Consider the following 26782-nt stretch of genomic DNA (forward strand, 5'->3'; position numbering starts at 1 on the left):
GGAGTTCTTCATGGGGGATACTCATGATGCTGATTGGATAGAGGTAAATCTTTATAAAAATGGGTTTTTTTAGCTGAATTTTTTAATAATGGTGTATGATGATTGTAAAAAGAATTTGCAAATAATGATACCTTGCATGTTTTTGTTCAGATTTCATTGGCCGAGACATTTCAGACAGGGATGGGGTAATGGTAATTTGTAATGGTAATTGAGTGTAATTAATTACAAATTTTGATGTAATTGGAAGTAATGTGTAATTGGCCACATTTTCAATTACATGTAATGGTAATTTAATTAATTACTTTCAAAAAAGGCATGTAATTCCAATTACTTTTCAATTACTTTCAATTACACATTGATGGACATATAAATATTAAGCTGTCCACTACCCATTTTCCCCCCCCACACAATGGTACATTAGGTCAAGTTCGAAGAGTAGTTAAAAAGCATTGAACTATTATTATATATATCATACGAAATATTTTTCAAAATGGATTTTTTCAATGATTTAATATTTAATGATAAGTTTCCCAAATGTATTTGATGATTTGTTTGATCTCTTTTTTCTTACAAATACTTATTTTCCTTCTTATTAGAATAATTAGTGTGTCAATTATCATTGAGTTAGTTTAAAACATCATTGAATTTGTTTAATTTACAAACAAAATCAGTGTTTTCGAAATTATATAAACTATCAAGTCATGCTTTGTAATTGATAGCCTAAAATACACAGAGCTAAAATGTATGGCTTCAAATGGGTTTAAGTTTTTTATGCCTAACATGTCCACAGGGTATGTTCCCTTATTGCTAACATTTTGATAATTAGGTAGAGAACAACAGATGTAAATTGTGTTTTGATAACAATTAAAGTCTGCCCTCTACCCGAGATTAACCTGTACTTGGCATTGTATTTACAAAAGAAAAAAAATAGTGTATAAAAATGCAAAGGAGAAAGTTTTTATATAAAAGTTTTGCATGCAAGAAATACTTTAGTTGACATGGTAGGTGTAGGTTAAGGGATATGACTTTTTTAAAAATGTTTATTGAATATCAGGGTGTATGGGACACCTCCATATTGTGACTACCAGTACCTGCGTTTTAAAATAATCAATAAAAACCAAATATATATTTTTTCTTTCCAAAAATTGTAACTAATTATCAGAATAGTTGGCAAATTCTCAAACAGTGAAATTATTTTGATTATGAGGAAATTTTATTCATTTTATAGATATACCTCCTTAAATGTTAATGTGTTGTATATAAATCATGGTTTTAGTAAATTTTGATGAAAATGTAATTTGTAATTTAATTAATTACATTTGCAAAGTAATTGTAATTTAATTAATTACATTTGAAAACTCTTGTAATGGTAATGGTAATTTAATTGAAGAATTTAAGCAAGTAATTGTAATTTAATTAATTACTTTCCATTGTAATTGACCCCATCCCTGATTTCAGATCACCTGAGAATCCAATTTTATTACACTACCTTATGAAGAACATTCTTGGTTCTGTTATTGGTGTGACGGAGTTGTTTGGCAGTATAAATATTGGCAGGATTTCTAAATCCGATCCGGTAGCAGTTAATTTGAATTTCTTCAATAGATGTGATCCAGTTCCTCAGATGAGACAGGTAGAAAAGATATATATTAAAACAATGTAGCGATAGAAAAAGTATACAAAATATTTTGAATTTTCATATACATTTCTCCTTTTTAAAGTCTTCCTTAATTCATTGAACTTTTTTTTATTTGTATAGCTATTGGAAATATTTGACTATATTCTCCATGGTATCAGTACATGAGTACCTGAGGTTTTTCTACACCAGCTTTGCTTTATGAGAGTACTATTACTATTCCTTCGCCTTGAGTGGACTGAGGGCTGAGGGTGGCAGCCCAGCACAGGACTGAGGGGGACAGTTCCTGTGGAGTTCTTCATGGGGGATACTCATGATGCTGATTGGATAGAGATAATTATGATTGAACCCACCGTGATGATTTTGTTTTTTTAAGGTAATTTTAATTCTTAAGGATTTTTAGAAATTTATTCTAATTAATGGTGTCATTTCAAGCAGACATGTGTACAAGAGTAGAATTGTGTTTGTGAATGTTTTCATGTACAGTTCTTATACAGAGATGGGTCATGAATTTTGGTTTGTTTTGTCTCTACACAGAGAGATGCCAGTTAACCATGGCACTTCATCCTAAACAGTACTCTATGAAGTGTACACCTGGTGCTGAGATTGGTACAACACATGCAGTTGTTGGCTGTATATGTTTTAGAAGGAATACTATCCTAGTGCAGGAATAGACTGTTGGGCATTGAGGTTGCACTATTCCTCATGTAGGTAAAGACTGTTAGGCATAGACTGTTAGGCATGGAGATTGCAGTATTCTTGATTTCTCTCCTTGGAAATACACCAGATGCTGACATCAGACAGGTAAAGATATGTTGAATACTTAATCCATAGAGATGACTTAAGAGTTTTGTTATTTTTTAAGAGTGATTTTCAAAGGTAGTTATTAATTTATGGACTTTCTCTTTAATCCTTAGGATCTAGTTGACCATATTACAATTTGCATGAAGAGTAGAGACGGGCATCTTTCTATTGTGGGAGCAGTATCATTATTCCTCCGCCTTGAGGGGACTGAGGGCTGAGGGTGGCAGCCCAGCACAGGACTGGGGGGGCAGTTCTTGTGGAGTTCTTCATGGGGGATACACATGATGCGGATTGGATGCAGGTTATTTTGATTGAAATAATTTGTTTTGAGCTGAATTTTGAATTGTAGCATAATAATTGTATAAGTAATATGCAGATGCTGATACTGAATGTGCTTCAATAATCTCAGAGAGACATGTTTCTATTTAGACTTTGTAGGCCGATAGATTTCGGATCACCTCGGAATCCATGTACAGTGTACCTTGTGACAAATTTTCCTGGTTATTGGTTTGACATAGTTTTGGGCAGCATCAGTATTGGCAGGATTTCTATTCCTTAAATCTGACTGCATCGATGATGGCAGTTTGGCTTCATTTCTTCAATTGCTGAGATCGGGCAGGTAAAAAAAATACATTGAAAGATTGTAGCAATGAAAAAAGCATGCTGGATATTTTTAATTTTCATATATCATTAAACAAGGTTCCATCCCCCAGTGCCGATTATTTTTTCTTCCCTAATTTTGTTTTGTTTAACGATTTTACCTTTAAAATGATGGTTTTTATTGTTTTCCGTTTTATTTTTATCATAAATAAAAATAAAAACAGCTTTGTTAGCACATATATATAGCTCGTTTTTGTCAGCAGTTCGCATCGCCGCCATCAAAGTCATGCCGCCGAAGCGCCCCTGCAGTACGACCGCATTAGAGTTCACTGGGTCGCTTTACCGGCATCAAAGAAATGCCGCCATCTCAATAACTGTATGCACACAACATTTGGCAATGCACCAACGTTATTCTACATGGCTTTAAAAGGAGGACTGATTAGTATTAGTTGACATATATAGATACACGCTTGCATGTATGCATGCGTTTATTGACATACGTTGCTGTTATACTGATTCCCTAAACACTACAAAAAACTAGAAAATCTCTCTCTCTCTCTCTCTCCATCTCTCTCTCTCTCTCTCTCTCTCTCTCTCTCTCTCTCTCTCTCTCTCTCTCTCTCTCTCTCTCTAAAGTACATAAGAACTAAGTACAGGTAACATGCAGTAAATTGGATAGAGGCTAAATGTACATTGGCGTCCAAAAATTGTACATGTATTTATTTCAAGTTACGGGATAATGTCTATGGACTCAAATAATTTGAAATTCATTGTTTAATGATTGTCTTCTTACTGATTGGAAGTCAACGCTAAAAAGTCATTTTTATTAAAGATGGTGTACTTTTTCCTTTTTTTGTGCATGTCTATATACTGATACAAATCTGTTGCCTGTCGGGATTAAGAAAAACCTCCGAAGTTTAAACACGTAACTATAAAAACGAACGGGTGACTGCGACAAGGTTTAAAAACTGACCACCCGTTTATGAGTGTTTGAGCCTAAGAATAAATAGATGTAAAAAAAAAATCAATCGTTACATCTTTCAAACAACGCTTATACATTGTTCTAACATATGTATTTTATTTAGAAATTGTGTAATATGTGATATTAAGAATTTAATATTCTACGTTTAATATAGAAGTCAACGACCGACCCCCCCCCCCCTCCCAATTCATAAAATCATTTAGTTTTTCTGGCCCGATTTTACTTGATCTTGGGCCTTTAATTTCAACTAATTACCATTCTAAATTACTGTACTAATTACCAGACCAATTCGTTCATTAATAACAGAGTTATGAAGTTTTTGGCATTTTAGTTTCAATTGTCGTGTTTGACATGTACTATAAAAAAAATGTGTAACTCCCAAGCCCTTCACTCAATCCTAATGAAAATTCGTGAAAATGAACCTCGGACCCCATTCTTATTGTCTGTGAAATATGCAGCGGATTGAACAATTAAGACGAAATTCCTGAGATTAAACGGCACTTATTGCCTATACGTGGAAATTAAATTTACACAGTACACCCACCGACCCCCCCTTCCTATTCACAAAATCATTTAGTTTTTCTGGCCTGAATTTACTGGATCTGTCATCTTGAACCTTAATTTTCAACCTAGTTCAAGTCTACATTACTGTACTAATGGCCAGACCTATTCGTTCATTTTTAAGAGAGATATGAATTTTTGGGCATTCGAGTTTCGATTGGCGTGCTTGACATGTACTGTAGAAAAAATTCTAACTCCTGAGCCCCTTACTCAATCCTAATGAAATTTTGTGTAAATGTACCTCGGACCCCATTCTTATTGTCTGCAAAATATGCAGCGGATTGAACAATTAAGAAGAAATTCCTAAGATCAAACGGCGAGTATAGCCTGTACGGGGACTTAAAATTTACACAGTACAAGGGCTGTAAGCAGCCGCGTAATATTTCTGTTGCATGTATATTTCTTGTTTTCCGTTTAGTCCGTATCTACGATAGCGTGTGAACTACTTATAAATGTTAGAACTGTGGAAATTACTGTCATCAAATTTTTACCGAATAAATTTACGTGTTACTGATTTCGTTATTTCTACATTTATAAAGATTTTATCAATCCTGCTGAAATAAAACAGTCAAACATAATAGTAAACGGCACGAAAAAACATTCTCAAAACTGAAATATATGGGTAAAATGCATCAGTGATTGTTTTAGGACTTCCCCTAATTGTTGTTAACCGAATCCGAGATCCACACCTCAAAATTCTATTTTCGATTTATTTAAGACGAAAATCAAGCTCGGGTCTTTTCACCCCCCTCAAGACACAAACACGCATCAATATTTCAAATGACCTCGCACTGTTACCAAACCTGAATAGTCAGACATCTTACATGTTGTTTTATACAAAAACTCAGCTCCTCTCCCGGGCGGAAACGCCCCAAATTCAAAGACAAATTCAGGAATTATTTCGCGTCAACCATGTTTTGAGACACCTGCAAAGGCTGTGTGTTCTAATCTCGCCGGAGCCAAGATTTGTTCTTTCTCTCTATATCTCCTATTTCCTATTTCTTGATATGTTTCGTTGATGAAGATAAAAGGCAAGGTCATTTCCTCTTCTAAAAATGGGACGGAAGACCTCCTCGTTGCTCGCAACGAGATCGTGTCTAGTTATTATACTTTTTCTTTTTTTTCTGACTACTTTTTTGCTTCATAACTGAAACCGATTTCAATGAAACTTCCCGAGACTTTAGCAAGTTATCGTCCCTCAAAGATGTTAAAGTTTTAAAGACAACGTCACTTCCGTTTTGACGTTACGTCATTTTTAAAATGAGCTCATCAAACAGGAAGCTGGCTTGAAAGCCAGCAGGAATTTGTTGACGGTGAAGCGTGAACTGGAAGAAGCTGAATCCGGGTTGAGTGCTATCTGTAAAGTGTTGGACTTTTCCCAGTCTACCACAAAATCCGTGGAGAGTGATCATGGCAGTTACAAACCCCCTGTGTCATCCAAGTTTCATGTGCTTCGTTATATGGATGATAACAGAGATGATCGTACCCCCTCCAGATGTTCCTCCTGAAGTGAACGTTCATGAACATGATAATGACAAATCTCTTCATCAAAAACCTACACATACATGTACCAAGCCCTCCTTGTGTGCAACAGAAAATAAGACATATGAAACAAATCCAAGTGTCGTTTTATCCACTCCTAAGCAGAATCCGACTGAAGCCGCTGACTTGGCAAAATTAGTTGCCAAGAACCAGTTACTGCCTAGGAGACTTTGGAACTTTAATGATGATTCCAGTCGATACCTGACATGGAAATACAGTTTCATGAATGTCATGAGTGAAATCAGTGCAACAACTCTGGAACACTTGGACCTGTTAGTGAATCACCTTGGACCAGAATTCAGAATCCAAGCTGAAAATATCCGAGCAACAAATTCGCGGAACCCAGAGAAAGCAGTCAATAATATATGGGAGCGTCTAGACCGTGAATATGGTAGTGCAGAGACTATTGAACTGTCAATTAAGCAGCGCATTGGCAGTTTTTCTGCTCTTTCAGATGGTGACCAAAAGAAATTTCTGGACTTGTCTGATCTAGCCGCAGAAGGGGAATCAGTGAAGTGCGATGCTGTGTTTAGCACAGCATTTTCATACTATGACACATCCAGTGGCATCAACGAATTTGTACGTAATCTGCCAAAGCGTTTCCGTGAAAAGTGGGCTTCAGAATGTGACAGATATAAGATGAACAATCATGTTTCGCAAGTACCATTCTCTGTGTTTACAAAATTTCTGAGTGTTCTCGCCCGTGTGCGCAACGATCCTAGTCTTCTGTTTGAGAGTTCCTCTACCCATACTGGCCATGGAAACACACACCCAGCTCAGCTTATCGTCAAATGGCTGTGTCAGCTAAGAAGACGGATGTTATGACAGATGTGAACTCTAACATTGTCAGTGTGAAATGCCCCATCCATGGAACTAGTTCAAGTCATTCGCTTAAAGACTGTATGAAATTCCGCGGAAAAACGTTCAAGGAACGCAAGGACTACCTTTTCAAGAACGGCTACTGTTTGAAGTGCTGTGGCTCAAGACGTCATCTTCGTAAAAACTGTAAAGAAAGTGTGAAATGTGACATGTGTGGATCTACAGAGCATGTTACAATCCTTCACCCTGAACCTGAGTCCAGAATTGAGCATGAGGGGGAGCAGCCTAGAGTGAGTCACGAGGGGGAGAGTCTCCATTTAGGCACCTACTGTACTGAAGTATGTGGAACTAAGTACAGCACCAGCAAGTCATGCGCAAAGATTGTGCCAGTATATGTGTACCCGGTTGGTGAACAATACCGTGCGCGCAATGTGTACTGCATGATAGATGACCAGAGCAACAAATCGTTAGCCACATCCGCCTTTTTTTATGCCTTTAGGGAGTGTGGTGGGCAAACTGAATATGTTTTATCTTCATGTGCCGGAAAGTCTGTTTCCTCAGGACGCAAGGCATCTGGATATTTCGTCCAATCGTTTGATGGATCATGTACTCTAAGTTTACCTTGTTTGATAGAGTGTAATGACATTCCGAACAATCGGCATGAAATACCGTCTCCTGCAGTGGCAGATAACTATACGCACCTTCATGACATTCCACCCTTCATATCGGATCTTGATGACGGTGCTGAAATTGAACTCCTGATCGGAAGGGATCTAGTCACTGCACACCACGTGTTGGATCAACGTGTTGAAGAGGGACTTCCTTATGGTCAGAAGTTACCCCTTGGTTGGGTTATCATAGGAGATGTGTGTCTGGGCAAAGTGCATCAACCGGATGTGATAAGTGTAAATAAGACTTTAATTCTCATGAATGGAAGATCCACCCATTTACAGCCCTGTGAAAGTGAATTTATTGTGGAAGAGGAGCCTATCTTTCAACGTATACCAGGGGATGAGAAACCAGGGTTATCGATAGAAGATCGCAAGTTCCTACATATCATGGATGCTGGTTTCCAAAGAACGTCTGATGGCAAGTGGCAAGCTCCGTTACCCTTTCGCCATTGTAGACCTGTCTTACCTGACAACAGGTCACTTGCTCTTCGAAGAGCCAGATCATTGGACATTAGCTTGAGATGTAATCACCTCAAATATGAACAAGTTAAGGAATTCATGGAGAGACTACTCATGAACCAGCATGCTGATTTAGCACCTGAGTTACCTATGTCAGTGGAGCGATGGTACCTACCTATGTTTGCAGTGTATCATCCCAAGAAACCAGACAGTGTGCGTATTGTATTCGACTCATCTGCCAAGTTTCAAGATGTGTCCTTGAACAGTGTTTTGTTTCAAGGCCCTGATTTGTGCAACAGCCTGCTTGGTGTCTTGCTAAGATTCCGAAGAGAAAAGATAGCAGTCACAATGGACGTTGAGCAGATGTTTCACAATTTCAAGGTCCCAGAAGACCAGCGTCGTTACTTACGATTCCTGTGGCACATGGACAGTGACTTAGACCAGCCATTGGTGGACTTTCAGATGATGGTTCACGTTTTCGGCAATAGCCCGTCACTGGCCGTGGCAACGTTTGGTCTCAGGAGGGCAGTTGAGGGATCCCCAGAAGATGTGAGGGATTTAGTATGTAACAACTTCTATGTGGATGATGGCCTTTTATCCTGCACAACTGAAGAGGAGGCCATTAGCCTTGTGCATTGTACCAAGGAAGCACTACAAGATGGCGGAAACATTCGACTTCACAAGTTTTGCTCCAATAGCAGGAGAGTGTTAGATTCATTTGCCCAAGAAGACCTGGCAAAGAACTTGAAAAACCTTGACTTTGGGTCAAATACCCTTCCAGTACAACGCAGCTTGGGATTATTATGGAACACAGAGATGGATGAATTTACCTTTAAAGTCAACACAGTAGAAAAAGCATACACTACATAGGCTTGTTGTCTACTATAAACAGTGTATATGACCCGATTGGCTTTGCCCAGCCTGTCGTCATCAGAGGCAAGTTACTGTTACGAGAGATGATGTCTGTGACGACAAATACGGACTGGGATGAACTGTTGCCTGCATTTCTGCATGATGAATGGTCATCATGGGTTGATTCCCTGAGTCATATGGAAAGCTTTTGTGTGCCGAGGAGTTACAGCAGTTCGTTTGTCAACGCCACCAGACGTAGAGTGCTTGTGTTCTGTGATGCTTCGAAGGACATTATTGCTGCTGTGGCATATCTCAAACTTCAGGAAAATGAGACGTCAAGCATCAGTTTCTTGCTTGGAAAAGCCAAGGTTGCCCCCGCCCATGGGCACACTATCCCTCGGCTCGAGCTGTGTGCGGCAGTTTTAGCAACCGAAATTGCCGAGATTGTGAGAGATCAGCTGAACATCCCACCACAGGACTTTCATTTCTTTTCGGACAGTCAGATAGTACTTGGCTATATCTCAAACGAAAGTTGTAGATTCTATGTGTACGTGGGAAACAGAGTGGCACGCATTCGTCTCTTCAGTATGCCAACCCAATGGAAGTTTGTTCAATCTGAACTTAATCCAGCAGACGTTGCCACCAGGCCTGTACACCCTTCTATGCTGCAATATACAAGCTGGATATGTGGACCAACCAGCCCGCTCAGTGCTCCAATTGAACACTTTGAATTAGTGGACCCAGGGTGTGATGTGGAAATTCGCCCAGTGTTAGACAGCAACAAGACAGACATAATAGATGTAGCGCAGTCAAATCATGAGACAAAGCCACCAACTTGTCAGACAGAAGTATTCTCTGAGAGGTTCACTAGATTTTCCAAGTGGGACAGGCTTATACGTGCAGTCGCCCGTCTGAAATTTATGATTCGACAGTCTCAGAAAAACATTGACAACTTACCTGATAGTCCCAGTGATCCGGAACTCTTGAAGGAGAGTGAACGCTCCATCATTGCTTCAGTTCAGAGAGATGTATTCAGCACAGAATTTCGATGCATTGAAAACTGCCTGGACATTCCACATTCTAGTACTATCAGAACTTTATGCCCAAAAATTGGTGCAGATGGACTGTTACGTGTTGGTGGACGGTTGAACAATGTGTCTGTTGATGTGCTAAACGATAACATGCGCAACCCTATTATCCTAACAAAGAACCATCATGTTAGTTATCTCATCATACGTCATTTACATCAGAAGGTATTCCATCAAGGTAGACTTTTTACAGAGGGAGCTGTATGTTCTGCCGGATTCTGGGTAGTGAATTCAAAACGGATGACCACTTTAGCGATAAGGACTTGTGTTGTATGTCGTAAACTTCGGGGACAGCCAGGATGGCAGCATATGGCGGATCTTCCAGAGGATCGTTGTGAACCGTGCCCCCCATTTTCGTATGTGGGAGTTGACACTTTTGGCCCATGGCCAGTTGTGCATCGTAAAACAAGGGGTGGAAATTCAAATCAGAAACATTGGGCAATATTGTTTACCTGCCTTGTAACTCGAGCTATTCATATTGAGGTCATCGATGAACTTACCAGTGCTGCATTCATAAATGCATTGAGACGTTTTATTGCAATTCGTGGTCAAGTCACACAATTCCGCTCCGACAGGGGAACGAACTTCGTTGGCGCTGTAAGCGATCTCTCCATCAATGCAGAATTCATTGAGAATGGTCCTGTTTCCAAGTTCCTGTCAGATTCCCGGATTGTGTGGAAATTCAACCCTCCTCACGCTCCACACATGGGAGGAGCATGGGAGAGACTCATCGGTGTTTCAAATTTTGAATGCCATGTTACTTGATCACCAGCAAAGAGACATCACACATGATGTACTGACCACATTGATGGCAGAAGTGTGTGCTATTGTTAACAAAAGACCATTAACAGATGTTTCTAGTGATCCGGAAGCACCTACTCTACTTACCCCGTCGATGCTGTTGACAATGAAGACAAAACATGATGTTGAACATTTCCCTTCATTTGGTTCCAAGGATGCCTTAAAATCTACCTGGAAACGCGTGCAAGTGATGGCAGATGAATTCTGGCATAGATGGAAAACTGAGTACCTCCATAACCTACAATATCGCAGGAAGTGGCAGGGCCATGCTGTGGATTTGAAACACGGAGACTTAGTTCTATTGATTGAAGATGATTCCCTGCGAAACGAGTGGCCCACCGGTATCATACAAAGAACATTCCCCAGCCAAGACGGAAAGGTCCGCAAAGCTGAGGTTGCAGTTTTTAAGGACAATAAACGTGTCACTTATGTGAGACCAGTCACCCGACTCATAACCCTTTTGGAGACTGATTGACATTTTGTGTACTGCGAATTTGTGATTTGTTAAGTCAAGACCAGGCACGTAGCATCAGGGGGGGGGGGGGCCAGGGCCCCCCCCCCCCCACTTTTTCTCGCAGCAACAAATTTTTTGAAAATTTACATATAAAAAAATGAATTATAATGGAGTTGGCCCCCCACTTTTTTGGAAGTTAGTAAAAAATTGGTATGAAAATTAGGAAATGAGTTGACAAATTGAAGTTACCCCCCCCCCCCCCTCCCACGGATTAGGAATTTCATGATTTGGAGGGGAAAAAATTTGGTAGGGAAGAATTTTTTTTTAAGCTGAATCTACCCCCCCCCCCTCCCCCCCCCCCTCCCCCACGGATTAGGATTTTGAAGATTTTCGGAAAACTTTAAATTTCCCTTTTTTTGCTTGTCAAGATTTTTTGGATGGGTCTGCCCCCCCCCCCCCCCCCAATTTCAAAAACGATGCTACGTGCCTGAAGACTTGTGTACCACGACATGAAGTTAGCTCAGTATATGTAGCATCGGATTATGTTATTACAGAAGTATGTAATGCAGAGTTAATTCTATCTTGTAATTTTTTGGGAGCTAAGTGATTTCTGGTAGAAATCAGAGGGGGAGTGTGCTGCTCTCGAAACGGAATAATATGTTCCGTCCGGTTTGGTTTTTTGTTTTATCGGTAATGGCAGCCATGAGCTTGGCCTGCTGTTTTTGTTTGCATCATTTTCTGGAATTCGGCCTATCTAAGGAGTAAGTTTTATTTTATTCATGTCAATTTATGTCCATTATGATCTTGTGGATCTAACGGTGTCATGCAATATCTCTTACTTTGTTTAAATTCTGCAACTGCATTGTTTTGTGTAAGCGTGTGTTCGCAATATAGGATAGGCATAGGCCTGTTTAGCTAGCATGTTCTAGTCACACATTTATCTATGTATATGTCGTCGGGTAAAGTTTAGTCATATAACTCAGTATTGTCACAGCTTATAATTACTGCCATATTTTTGGAAATTGTTATATTAGACAAATTCTGACTTTTATTATTGTACTTTTCAGTTTTTCACCCTCTCACGAGGTCTGGAAGTAATAAAGCAGATATACATCACACTCGACATGTTTAGACTGCGAACAACAGCTGATAGCCTGATAGTGGTGTGTCAGAAGAATGGCCTGCAAGACAGCGATAGTTGAAATTTCAGCTCAACTAACGTATGACAGATCAAAAAGGTATGTTTCAATACAGGGTATGTCGTATTGACTTTTTCTTTTCAAAGTGCTTGTGCACTTTTCAATCTAATCCGACATTCCTCTGACTCTAACCTCCGCTTTTGACGTGCGTAACAATTTAAAAGCGGGCATTTGAGTCAGAGAAATCTCGGGATATTATCTGTCCAATGTATTTTCACGTGTATGTTTTGCACACTACTCTTGAATTTCTATTTATTATTATGTATATATATATGTCTTATTTTGTATTGAACAACACACCACACACTGTAAAACAGTGCAATTAAAAGGGGTGGGGGTCCAAAGGCACACAAGAGTAGAATGTTGTAATTAGAGTGCATGTTTGCATGATGATAACTTTACCCTAAATATTTGAATATAGCATATCTTTACCATATCACCTCCACTTGATTAATGAATTAAAGAACTCAGACAGGCTTGTGCTTAATTAAATAAATATATTTGACATGGTAAATATTCAGTCTAATTAAAATTATACCCTGTCCCGAGTTTTTGCTTCCACCACTTTTTGCTTGATATTTCAATAAAAGTAAAATCCTTTGTGCTTAAACTACGTTCATCCACTTATATAAAAAATGTCCAGATTATCTGTTTTGAAACGCCCCCTCTACAGCTTCAGGTTTCACACACATCCCGAAATCGAAAGTCTACGGAGATTTTGCATTGCAACAGCCATTAATAAGCCCGGATGATAACGTTAAAAAATTGCGCGATGTATTCCGAGTGTATTCCGAATGGAGAAAAGATGTAAATATTCACCATAATAATTCTCCGTAAGGAATCTGTTTTCGTTCCTGTGAATTTTTCTGAGTGGAAAGGGGTAATTGTTCAATAAAGATATCTTGGATATATTCCCTTTTAACGATTTCAACTGTATTTCTTTCACAGGTATGTGTAATTTCATTAAAAATAATCAAAAAGCGATGGAAGCAATAACTTGGGACAGATTATAGAACTTTTGTCTGGCTCGCCGTTATATATGATTATCGCCTGCGAAAGAGCGTGTAAAACAGAGTGCAAGATGAAAAGAACTTTAAGTTCAGATTTTAGGTTATAATGTTCCCTGATATCTTTAAAACATTCTTCTCAAGATTTGATTATTTCACAGAACCATTGTAAATTCTTTGAGATTAGTTTATCTTTTATATATATTGAATTTTATTGATTCATTTTAGGTAAACTTTACATGCAGAACACATCTACATTGTAAACAATTTTTACAGTAAGACAAATGTATCTAATAATTTTTACTACATGTGCCTCAGATCTCTCTCTCTCTCTCCCTCTCTCTCTCTCTCATGCTTTTAATCTTGGCAAAGCATCACAGAGCAACATCATTTTGTGCATATTTCTATAGTAAAAGAAATCAACAATGCTTTAAATTTCGAAATGAGCATGTATTAACATGCAATCCCTCATTTTTTCATTGTGCAACTAAAATCCAAAGCTTTGTAAAATTGTTTATGGAATTTTATACATACTAAACATATTATTGTTCTTAAAACCTGTCATTAATAAGAAAAGAGAAAAAAATCTTCGCTAAATTTATTTGCAAAAAAACCCCCAGTAGAATTCATTTAATAAAAAATGGTATAGCAGAAAATTATACGTTGAGGCTGTTCGGATGAAATACTGTAAGTCGTTTTAATTCCACCATGTTAAAATTTCATGCTTTTTACTAAAGTATCGATTGAGATGGTTTTAATTTCACGCTGCTTAAAAATTCAATTGATCAGAATAGAAGCTTTTAAATTTCATAATATTTGGTTAAAGTGTTCAAACTTAAATGCTTCTTAGGAAAATCAAAAAATAGGGGGAGGGTATACATGTAAGGGTATTTCTAAGTGATGTGATGCTTTTGTCATGATAATATCATGTATATGTATGTAGTTTTGAATAAGGTTTCTTATATAGGGAGGTTTAACAACAGTTGACCTCTAAAAGATTAGGTAAAGATGCTTTATTTATGGAGAGCCCTATGAATCTGTGTTAAATAGAGGAAAGTGGAAATGCTGGGTTCACTTAAATGGCCATATTTTTCTTAGTCCTTAATGGAATTGGCAAAATGAGGTATACTTTTCATCAGAATAGCATAAGCTTTATAAGTTAAAGACAAGATGACTTTTCAGAGAATGTTAGTGTAAGTTTCAAGACTACATGGTATTTCAGATTTCTCATTTAACTGTAATTTTGAGTGGATTTTGTACCAAAAGTTGTCTATTTTGGGAAAATGGATGATTTTGTTGGTTATATATGTCATTACATGATTTATTAGCTATAATATACAAGGGAAGTACCGGTGTTGTATAGCAGTTTTTCCCCCATAGTAGCTTTCCCCCCCGGAAAACCTACTATATAGTAGCCTTTTCCCCTGGGGGAAAACCTACTATATAGTATTTTTTCCCCCATAGTAGGGTTTCTCCCTCACGTTTTTGGTTCAGATTTTATAAAAAATATTTATGGAAATCCAGTAGGGATTAAAATCAATGTTTCTACACTCCCAGGTTGCATACATGTATATCTGCATTCATCTGTACAGGTTAAGTTTTGTTTTGCCGATTTAATAATTTTTATAGACATTGCTGAAAGTTGAACATGTGTGTAATGGAATTACACATAGAACTTAATTTAGGTAATTTATTGAAAAAAGTTTTACAAGTTATACACTTATATGCATAAATCCTTGTTCTGAAATTGTATTAAACGAGAATGTTTTAAGAATTTCTTGATAAATTTATCAGATTGTTTGTCTGTTTGTGAAAATTTCATCCAGGCTAAACCTCTGTTTTAGAGAAATTTTGTTTCCGATGTTTCAGAGCCCGATTTTTAAAATCCTATTATAATAATTATAGTGCATATTCTTTGGGGTCCAATGTCTCATAAACTAGAGATGACCATATCACCATATTTTTAAAGTGGCAGTGGTTTACCACTTGAAGATGACTCTGAAATTTTCAGCCCTCAGGGTAGGGGCCCTTGATGTTTCAGGGCCCGATGTTTAAAACCCCATTATAATGATTGAATAGTGTTCTATAAGTGGGGACCTGAATCTCAAATTCTAGAGATGACCAATTAACCATATTTTCACAGTGATAGTGGTATACCACTAGTAGATGACACCGAAAATTTAAGCCCCATGCAGGGTAGGAGCCTTTGTTGTTTTCGAGCCCGATGTTTGAAATCCATTTAAAAGAATATGTATTTTTAGGGCCCCATATCTCAAAAACTATAGATGACCACATGATCATATTTTTACGGTCATTTAAAAGTAAAAACATCATTTAAAAATACTCAATCACTCATTAATTTCTTTATCAAAATGATTGAAAATTACGTTTAATTCTGCTGCTTTTTATAAATTTACGAACAAAATTTTTTAAAAAGGTACGCAGGTAAAATTCATTATTCTTCAAAACATTTAATGAATTCATAAGATGACTAATGATATAATAAATAAATAGATACATAAATCAATGAACTTTTATTCATAAAAGGAGAAACCGAAAATCAAAAATAAATAACCAACCTAAGCGCATATACGACTTTTTTACTTGTTAGTTGATTAGAAGAACAAGCTTATATCTAAAAAAAAAAAGTCAGCTCATCACAATATATGTGTTGGTTGTTTTTTGTTTTTTTAATTACCCTTGTTTAATTGTTCGAAGAAATAATATGTTTATTATGGTACACAAGTAAATCTTTATTGCAAAAATATGAAACAAATAGTATTAATTTTTTAGGTAATTGAATCGTATATATTGATTTATATAGCATCGTTTTCAAAATTGTATAGTTATAAATCACGTTGCAAACTTAAAAGTGGAAAAATTAGCAAATAGTGAGTGACAATATAGACATAAAGTTAGTTTAGGCTCCATTTCACATTTTCCAAAGTAACCAGCAAAGATACCGACATTGTTCTGGTTGTGAAGACATTTCATTGTTTTTTTTAAATGTTTACATCATAATATCTCGCGTTTTGTAGAAATGTGCTTAAAATATGAATATGCGTAACTTTAAAACGAAATGGTATAACACTAACTTTACACATGCTTTTAATACATAATTAAAATACCCCTTAACCATGATTGAGAACCCCATCAATCAAAGTAAAACTACTGGTAAAACATTTCAGTTTCTCTTCATATGATTGCATCCTGTCTCCCGTTCGATAATTAGAAGAAGAAATATATAATTGTTTTTAAGATCGTCAATTCTAACGGTATTAATTTAAAATTGATAGCCTTTTTGACGAAGGGAGTAATACATTTCCACTTTTTATCCCCTTCCTCTACAAAATTAAGTCAAGATTGGTCAGTTAGTTCCCTGGGAGAAGCTTATACATTGATGGTAATACATTGGAAAATTAAATTTCCAAACCGGCGTATTTTCACTCAAATGTGTTCTCACGTGTTCATAACGTCGAAGTCAAAACTGTAGATAAGCATCGATTAGATGAAAAAGATTCGAGGTATTCCGAAATCCGTGTAAAAGGTGTTCAAAAATGGGGTGAGAACAGGTATAATAAACGATGATGACACATGAATGTTATGAAGGCTCATGCCTTAGTTCATATTTGGGTTTGAAAAACCATGTATTTTATTCTATGCATTAATAAATGCCATAATTATCCTTTTTGTGTGAAATTAATATCATATCCGTTATTGCAAATTATTGTCACGAATGGTCAGCAATAAACATAGCCGGAAAGTAAAAATGGGGGAAAATCCACTATATAGTAGGTTTTCCGTGGGGGTAATCTGGCTATAAAAAGGGGGAAAGCCCACTATATAGTCAGCTTTCCGTGGGGGAAAAACTGCTATATAGCCATTTTTCCGGGGGGAAGAACTGCTATATAGCCATTTTTCCGGGGGGAAAGATGGCTAGGGGGAAAAGGCACTATATAACACCGGTAAATCAATGTGTAGAATGACCACCACTAGAGTAAATTGGCTTAGAAAGTAGGTATTTCCTATCCTGATGACAATTAATAGGCTTAAGTTAATTACCGAGATAAGAATTAATACTGTAAAAGAGTTTTGAATTATTTAAATTATAAATTTGCAGCAATTTTGCTGTCTGATTTCATGAAATAACATTAAGCAACCTGACTTATATAACTCAATTTTTTTAAAACAGCATATTTTTTTTTCAAATAAAATTCACATGTAGACAAATGCAGTTATCAACTTGAGTCAAAAAACTAAAGTTTTTGCTCCTTCCTATCCAAAAGTGATATTTTAGATATATTTACAGAATTTAAAAAGCCACCCCCTCTTTGACCTTGAAATAACAGCTGCTATAATAATTACTCTCGAAATGATCAAGAAACAACATATTTGAACATTTATCATGGAATTCTCATCCGTCCCCAGGTACCCGGTTGTGTTTGAATTTCATTTTAATTAAGAGCAGACATCACACTTGTAGGTCTTACTATTTTAGCAAAGTTAAAAGGAGACTAGAAACCAGAATAAATAAGATATTCACTAAATATGATTATAAGCTTACTGTTTCATGAAAACAAGAAATCACATGTATGGCGGCATGTCTTTTTGTGAAAAAAAATGTTACATTACATCCATTTATCAAGAAAAGATCAATTTTCAATATCAGTGATGGTTGTTTTCAAATATGTGTGAGAAATGACTCAAGAGAATTGCCACAAGTTTCATAATATTTGGTTCATGAAATGATTTTTAATGATTATCATTAGTTAGAGGGATGTCTCTTGTTGAAATTGATATTTAATATGTAGGCCCCATATGTTAGGTACGTACATGAGATTCAGAAGTAAATTGCGAAACCTGCGGCTATGACTCATGTTGTGTTGACTTTAGACAGTGAAAATGCAAGTTACAGACGGGAAGGTATATAACACGAAAAGTAGGTTGATGGGGCATTATAAACTTTACACCGGTAAGTTTCTGACATGTGATGGTGCAACATGCACATGGTACGGAAGGTCAACCCTTTGCAGGGAATTGGCTGAGGGAGGTCTTAAAAGCTGAAAAATCATGAAAAATTAGCAAAATATGGAAGGGTCAAAATCTCATAAAAACCAGTATATAGAAAACTTTACAGGTTTTGACTGGTAATTTTCTTCAGAAATTGGTGATTGGCCTTATAAAGAGTGAATTTAACGTATTTGTGCTGAATGGGAACTGAGGAAATTCTAGTTACAGGGTTCCGAAGACACACGTCCCCAGGCTACAATGAAATGTTTCAAAAAAACTGTCCTGTGCCATCTAATGTCACGTATCGGCATACTAATTACACTGCATGGTCAGTGGGGTTTTTTTTTTCAGAAATACTATGCATATGTTAATGTAAACACAGCTATTATTAGTACCGGTACATGTATTAACACAGCTTATTGATTTTTTTAATTTCAGATATTGGTGGCCACATGGTTTTTACCTGTTGATTCTTTTCAGCTCTTGAGGTTAACCTGTCACCTCTACCCACATGCATATTCTTTAATGTGTTCTACAGACTATTTACCAGTAATTCAAATTAAATCGGTTAATTCATGAACAGTTACTGTAATGGAACTTTAAGAAAACATCATGCCTTGTTGTGGTTTGTGTTTGATAAGAAATTATAACAAACAAAATTATGGCTGTTTAAAGTAATTTACAATTGTTAGCTGTGAAAATTTGTTTTTCAATAAAAGTATGCAATTATGTTTCCTTTATTTTGTTTTTAGCTCACCTGAGCCAAAGGCTCAAGTGAGCTTTTCTGATCACAATTTGTCATTGTCGTTGTTGTAAACTTTTCATATTTTCATCTTCTTCTCAAGAAGCACTGGGCAGATTTCAACCAAATTTGGCACTAAGCACCACTAGGTGAAGGGAATTCAAGTTTGTTCAAATGAAGGGCCACGCCCTCTTTAAAGGGGAGATAATTGAGAATTATTGAAAATTTGTTGGTATTTTACAAAAATCTTCTTCTCCAAAACTATTCGGCCTGAAAAGCTTAAATTTGTGTGGAGGCATCCTCATGTGGTGTAGATTCAAGTTTGTTCAATCATGGCCCCCGGGGGTAGGGAGGGGCCACAAGAAGGGGATCAAGTTTTACATAGGAATATATAGAGAAAATCTTTAAAAATCTTTTTCTCAGAAACTAATCAGCCAGGAAAGCTGAAACTTATGTGGAAGCATCCTCAGGTAGTGTAGATACAAAGTTGTGAAAATCATGACCCCGGGGGTAGGTTTGGGCCACAATGGGTGGGGGGGGGGGTCAAAGTTTAACATAGGAATATATAGAGTAAATATTTTAAAATCTTCTTCTCAGAAACTAATCAGGCAGATGATTCTTTATAATTGTTAAGACTTTGGCCCCAGGACAGTTCTTTGGCCTCACAAGAAGGTTCAGAGTTTGATGTAGGTTTATATCCCATATATACACTTTTGTTAAGGATCTTTTTGAGAACTGCAATACTCAACATGCGATATGACTATAAAATCAATATAAAATCATCCTTTTAGAAAAGTTACTAATGATTATAAACATAAGCATATTTAGGGGGGGAAATGGATTTTATTTATATAGGATTTACATGTATTATTGTACATTGTCCAGATAGTTTGCATTGTGACTCCATAAAGCTGATTTTATCACACCTATTGTTCCTCAGGTGAGCGATGTGGCCCATTTGCCTCTTGTTTTAGTTTTTCATTGTTTTTCAATATTAAAAATTAAACATATGTAACCTACGGTATATTTCATGATGAGTACAAAACTAAAATCCGTTTTTAAATCGGACGATGCATAACAGATATCGGGGTTTAAAAATTGATTTTTCGGAAATTTTGATTCTGCGTTTTTGGTTTCAAAAATAGCGTAAAGTTCAAACTCGTACCAAAAATAATTCGATTTTTGTTAAGTACATGTACTTTGACACCTTCGGAATTATTTTTTTGTTAAGTCGTTCTAAGAATCGTTAAGTTTTCTGTTAATTTGTACATAGTATCATTCGTATTTTTTTTTTATCTTTTAGTTTAAGTTGCTCTTGTTATTGATTTAAACACTGTGCTTCTTGCAGGAATATCAAGCTTTACTCTTGACATTAACGGAAGACCCACTCGTTGCTTTGCAACGAGCTTTCCTCAAGTTTTTCTTACCGATTTTGTGTCAGCGATTACTCGGAAACTGTTTGATCGATTTTAATAAAATTTTCAGATCTTTTTGACATCAGTTTAAACTTGATTGAAAATTATTTTGGTTAATGACGTCATTTCCGTTTTTGAAATATCGACGTTTTTTTTGATTTTCAGAGTGTCGGCTTGTCCAAGAGTGTTTTCAAAAACTATGAAGGATATGAAGTTCAAAATTTCAGGAATGATAGACAAATGATTGTAGATATGTAATAAGGCATTAATAACTTTCAGGCACAAAAGGCGCCAAAGCTCGGTAGGGCTCGAAAAATGAGATAAAAAAGCGTTGTGATTTTGCATGGTTTTTTTTAATTTATCTTTTTTCTCACAAATATTTTGTTAAGACATATAGAAGAAAAAAGATTTATATTTACAAGATCTTTCGTTTGACACCTAGAAAAAGGGGCTGGCCCCTCACATTAGGGACCTAGAGCCCTTTAAAGTTTTCCCTTTATAACTCAAAAGCGGTTAAGATTTCGATATGGCTGTCGTTGCAAAAGTTGTTCATTATGATCTAATTAATGTCGTTACAACAATATGTTGTTCAGATATTGCGTAATATGAGTGTAAAAAGCCAGAATTGTTGCATGTATTTGCGTTTTATTTGGCATATAAACGGGGTATTTTTGCGTATAACTGACATAAAGGGTACCAGTTTACATACGGAAAGTGTTTAAAAAGTTTAATTCTTTTCTAGGGAAACACATTATGGATAAAGAAACTGTTTCTATGCAATGCACTTGAGTCGCATTTAAAATCTAGCTGCATTCCGAGCTGTGTATGTGATCAACCCTTGCCCGCAGCCGAGGAAATAGGTCACGACTGGACTAGCGAGCGGTCTGCCGTTATCTAGTACACAAAATCTGCGTCCTGCTGTAATGCACACATGGGTTTTTTTTTTATGTAGCTGCAAACACAAAACTTCCGATTTTTATGATTTTTACCTACAACCATAGACAGTGTACTAGCTTGCATTCGGAAAGTGTTTAAACAGTTTAATTCTTCTATATGTAAACACATTATAGGTAAAAGAATTGCTTCTATGCAATGTATTGAGTCGCATTTAAAATCTAGTTAACTGTATTCCGAGCTTCATGTATGTAAACAATTTTACGTATCCGATCCTTGGCCGCGGCCGAGAAAATGGGTCGAGGCTGGACTAGCGAGCGGTCTACCGTTATCCAATACACAAGATTTGCGCCTTGCTGTAATGCACACTCGGGTTTATTTATGTAGCTGCAAACACAAAGAATTCAGATTATAACGATATTAAAGAGTAAATGAAAAAAGATTATACCATTACCTACGAAGTATTGCTGTTTTGCTCTCGTGATTAAAAATAAATAGATAGTATTGACTGTCATTGAAAAAAAGGCGTTCTTTGTGATCTTTCCTATGTCATGAAAAAGTTTTATTGTTGGAAAATAAAATTCAGTTATCAACCTGCAAATATTTCAAACCCACCACGTTGAGTGTACATTTTCATAACACGGGCCAAGGATATGCCGCGCTATTAGACAGCCGATTCGCTGTAGGACACATGCTTCTCGTGTTTATACTGTAACGTTTTCCGGGTTCGAAGATTCGGTTGCTCTGCCTGAGCAATTATAATACAAATCAAATTTCTCAATCAAAGCTTTAAATCAGTAATATATACAATTCACTACTTTCTACTAGAGCGCATGCGCTTCCTCAACAGAAATTATTCTGTTATCACAACACATACAATAAAACCTCGAAAGCCTTATGCAGGCACGTAAGGTATTTATTCGTGTTCTAGGTTTCACCCTAATTACTGCTTCCTTTACAGCTTCTTCTCACCTCGACTGTCTGTTCAGAAGTCCGACTGAGAGCTCAGAAACTCTCCTTATATACCCTAAGTCACGTGATACTTGGGGATCTAGAAACAGGAAGTAGTACTCTAGTATGAGAAGGGAATATGATTTTGATTCCGACTTTCGTTTCATTACCCACGCCTCCAGGAATGCGTCCCGCATTTAAAATAACAATATGATCTGGTAATGCGCGTGGAACATAACAAAACTTGATTCAATAGAGGGTTATGATCAACAAAATAAATTCAAAGACAGTGCGCTCATTACAAAAATCAGTGAAAAGATCTATTAGTATGAGTAAAAATATGAAATCAGCAAATGATCTATGAGCAGTCCGCATGCCTTACAAATAATGAAAAATCAGCCATTAATGAATCTGCCGTAATCAAAGAAAAACACATCAACTTAAATTTATCTAAAACCAACTCTCGTCTTCACACGATGTGACAGTGGTCTTTTTCTCCTAGCTGCGACCATAAATCGGCTATGATTTACAACAGGTCAACAAGCTCTAACCTTTTCCCGTACAAACAAAAGTCAAGATAACGTTTGCACTCTGAACAAATATTCAATGAACGTCAAACCTACGTTTAATATCTAGCCGCTATAGTCGACTTCATAGTCTTGTAACCACTTTGGTGCATTTCTATCGCGTCTCGGTCGGCAGTTTACGATTGCGCCAGTTTCCTCAACGGAAATGAATGGCTCTGTTTCCTCAATGTGAACATCGTCATGAGGTGAACTGTCACCTATCTGTAAGTCACCTTTGTTTTCAGGCTCGTTGTCAGAATTTTCCTCTCCTCTTAATGTCTGAGCATGGCTCTTTCTCATTCGGTCACAATGAATGACAGTGCTCTTTTCTCGAAAACCACATGCAACTGTGTACAATTCATCTGACAGCTTATTCTCTACTTTATAAGGACCTCTCCAAAATGAAGTTAGCTTGGGAGAGCATCCGCTTTTCCTTACTGGGAAGTATACATATACCATATCGCCTGGCTTAAATGACGACCAAGATACTTTAACATCATGGTACTTCTTCTGACGAAGCATCTCTCCTTTTACATTGTCTCTGACAATGGCATGCGCCTTCTCCAAACGTTCGCGCAATATCAAAACCCATTGATGAGCTGGTATTTCTTTAATTTCTGTCGGCATCTCGTACATTAAATCTAAAGGTGTCGTTGCCTCTCGACCTAACATAAGCATATTAGGAGGGAAATTTGTTGTCTAATGCATCGTTGATCGATAAGCCATGAGGATATAAGGAAGACACTAGTCCCAATCTCGTTGGTTGGCTCTGACATAGGCGCTCAGCATTGAAAGCAAGGTGCGGTTGAATCGCTCAACCATTCCATCGGATTTAGGATGGTAGGGCGTTGTCCGTTTTTTTGTAATGCCCAGCAATTTGCACATTTCTGTGAACACTGTCGGCCTTGGTCGGAATGAATGATGGATGGAACACCAAACCTCACGATAACTTGTTCCATAATTGTTCGAGCAATGGTCTTCGCTTCCATATCTGGAAGAGCAAATGCCTCTGTCCATTTTGTAAAGTAGTCCGAAACGACGAGAATGTGACGATTTCCTCGTTCCGTCTCGGGCAACTAACACAAAATGTCAGTTGCTATTCTCTCCATAGGCACACCAGATGTTGTGATTTGCATAGGAGCGCGGTGTTTCGGAATAGGATTTTTCCGCTTAGTACACGTGTCACATCCCGCTATGTACTGATGTACATCTCTCTGTAGACCTGGCTAATAGTATCTTTGCCTTATTTTTGCCAGCGTCTTTGTCACTCCAAGGTGACCTGACGTCTTATTGTCGTGACACATCTCCAAGACATTTCTCCTCTCACAATCTGGTACGATGGCTTGATAGATCTCTCGATTTGACGGAAGCAATACCCAGCGACGCACTAGCAAACCATCCTGGATGCTTAGTCTTTCAAATTGGTTCCACAACGATTTGATCACGTACCCATGCTGCGAAACATCAGAAAATGAGGGTCTTTTACCGAGGTCAATCCATTTGCGAACTAATTGAATGTCTTGGCTCTCATCTTGAGATCCTCTTAGACTAGCGCTCGCCAACACATTTTTGTTATCCTCGACCTCAGTAGATGAGTGCAATACCTTAACTAAAGATTTTGAATCTTTTGTCTCCCAATTAGAATCAAATCCACACTGGGTGCATGGGATTCTACTAAGGGCATCTGCGTTCCCGTATTTTCTGCCCGGGCGATGCTGTATCTCTATATTATAAGTGCTGATGACTTCTAACCATCGCGCTAATTGTCCTTCCGGGTTTTTGAACCTAAGAAGCCATTTCAGTGACCCATGGTCAGTCCTTAACAAAAATTGTTTTCCATAAAGATAGTGTCAAAGTGCTTTATGAAATGGACAACAGCGAGCAATTCTTTTCTCGTCACACAATACCTTCTCTCCGTTTTAGATTTTGCACGACTGGCATACGCTATCACCCGCTCGTTTCCGTTGATGTCCTGCGAAAGCACAGCGCCTATTGAGCAGTTACTTGCATCTGTATCAAGAATGAATCGTTTGGACACATCAGGTAACGCCAGTATTGGTGCAGATATTAACCTGTTTCGAAGATTTTCAAAAGCGCTCTGTGCTTCTTGCGTCCACTGAAACTTTCGCCCCTTTTTTGTAAGACGATGCAATGGTTTTGCCTCCGAGGCAAAATCTCGAATAAAGCGTCTATAATAACTGCACAACCCTAAAAATGAGCGAATGTCAGACACACTGGAAGGAGTTGGCCACTGGGCAACTGCTGCAATCTTTTCCGGGTCTGTAGCAATGCCTTCATGAGATATTATGTGTTCCAGGTATTTTACTCTAGTTGCAAAAAGGTTGAACTTCTTTGCCTTTAATTTCAGTCCAGCTTGCTGAAGTCTATCAAATACCTTTCCCAAGTGGTCTAGCATGTTCTCAAAGGAATTTCCAATAACTATTATGTCGTCAAGATACACTAGGCAAATGTCCCACTGGAGACCCGCCAGAACAGTCTCCATCAGACGTTCAAACGTCGCAGGCGCACAGGTTAGACCAAAAGGCATAACCTTAAATTAAAATAGGCCTTTCCGCGTTACAAACGCTGTCTTAGCTTTATCCTTTTCTTCCATGCCAACCTGCCAATACCCACTGTTAAGGTCTAATGTGGAGAACATAGCATGACCCGAGAGATGGTCAAATGCTTCGTCAATATTTGGGAGAGGATACGCATCTTTGACAGTTACTTCATTCAAGCGGCGATAATCAATACAGAATCGCATTGCCCGTCCTTTTTGCGCACTAGAACAACAGGCGATGCCCAAGGGCTTTTGGAAGGTTCTATAACATCTCTTTCTAGCATTTCATTGACTTGTTTGTCGACTTCATGTGACAAATGCAAAGGAATCCGGCGCACGCCTTGCTTAATTGGTTTCTCAACTGTTCCAGTATTTATCTTATGCTTAACTACTGCTGTTTGTCCAAGGTCAAAATTTGAACTTGCAAACAGATGTTGATATTTGCGTAAGAATTTTTCAGCATCTTTGGCTTGGGAGTGCGTAAGGTTATCTTTACCTCGATCTAGGAGATCGCGCAAATCCTCTCGCAGCTCGCCAGATGACTGCTTTTCAAATCTAGCCGTGCTCTTCTCTGCATCAATAGCCGTCATCTTAGCTATGGTTGTGTCCTTGTATATCGTTTGCGGTACATCTGTTATATTCATAAGTCGAACAGGTACATGTATATTCTCTCCACCTTTAACTAACGTTCGCCCAACTAGCGCACGACCCCTTTCCAGAAATTTTTCTTCTGGCTCGACAATGTAATCTATGGTACCGCATTTATTGTCTCCCGAAATTTTACCATTAATTCACTTCGTGGGGGAATATGAACGTCGTCGGCAGCAGTGATACGAAAACAGCGTATTGCTCCTTCACAAGAGACTGCGCACTCCTCATCATTTAGCCGCAAAGTATTAGTTCCGAGATTTATAATACCATTTCCCATTTTTAGGAAATCAAGGCCGAAGTATTCCATGGACAGTGATATCCGTCACTATCGCTGGAATATGTGTTTCAGATTGACAAACCGCGATACCAAATATTGCTCTTCCATACTGAGGAAGCGCATCTCCGCTTGCATTTAATACTCTTTGCGAACTTGCTTCTAGAATCGGGCGCGTGTGTTGTGGCATCAAATCGTATATCTTCTTTGATATTAATGTCAACGAAGCGCCTGTGTCGATCAA

The 26782-nt window shown here is 37.6% G+C and overlaps 1 protein-coding gene and 1 long non-coding RNA gene across 2 annotated transcripts; both read left to right on the forward strand.

Annotated features, from left to right (window-relative positions):
- Positions 1–38: 38 nt before the first annotated feature.
- On the forward strand, positions 39–3034 carry LOC128168560 (uncharacterized). Its single transcript, XR_008241407.1, has 6 exons — positions 39–204; positions 1459–1633; positions 1760–2012; positions 2174–2440; positions 2554–2741; positions 2870–3034. It is a non-coding gene; the product is annotated as an uncharacterized LOC128168560 (long non-coding RNA).
- Positions 3035–6946: 3912 nt separating this feature from the next.
- On the forward strand, positions 6947–8944 carry LOC128191754 (uncharacterized). Its single transcript, XM_052864012.1, has one exon. The coding sequence runs from the start codon at positions 6947–6949 to the stop codon at positions 8942–8944; it is 1998 nt and encodes a 665-aa protein (XP_052719972.1).
- Positions 8945–26782: the final 17838 nt, after the last annotated feature.

The sequence above is a fragment of the Crassostrea angulata genome, chromosome 1 (genome assembly GCF_025612915.1).
Source record: "Crassostrea angulata isolate pt1a10 chromosome 1, ASM2561291v2, whole genome shotgun sequence".
Classification (NCBI taxonomy): domain Eukaryota; kingdom Metazoa; phylum Mollusca; class Bivalvia; order Ostreida; family Ostreidae; genus Magallana; species Magallana angulata.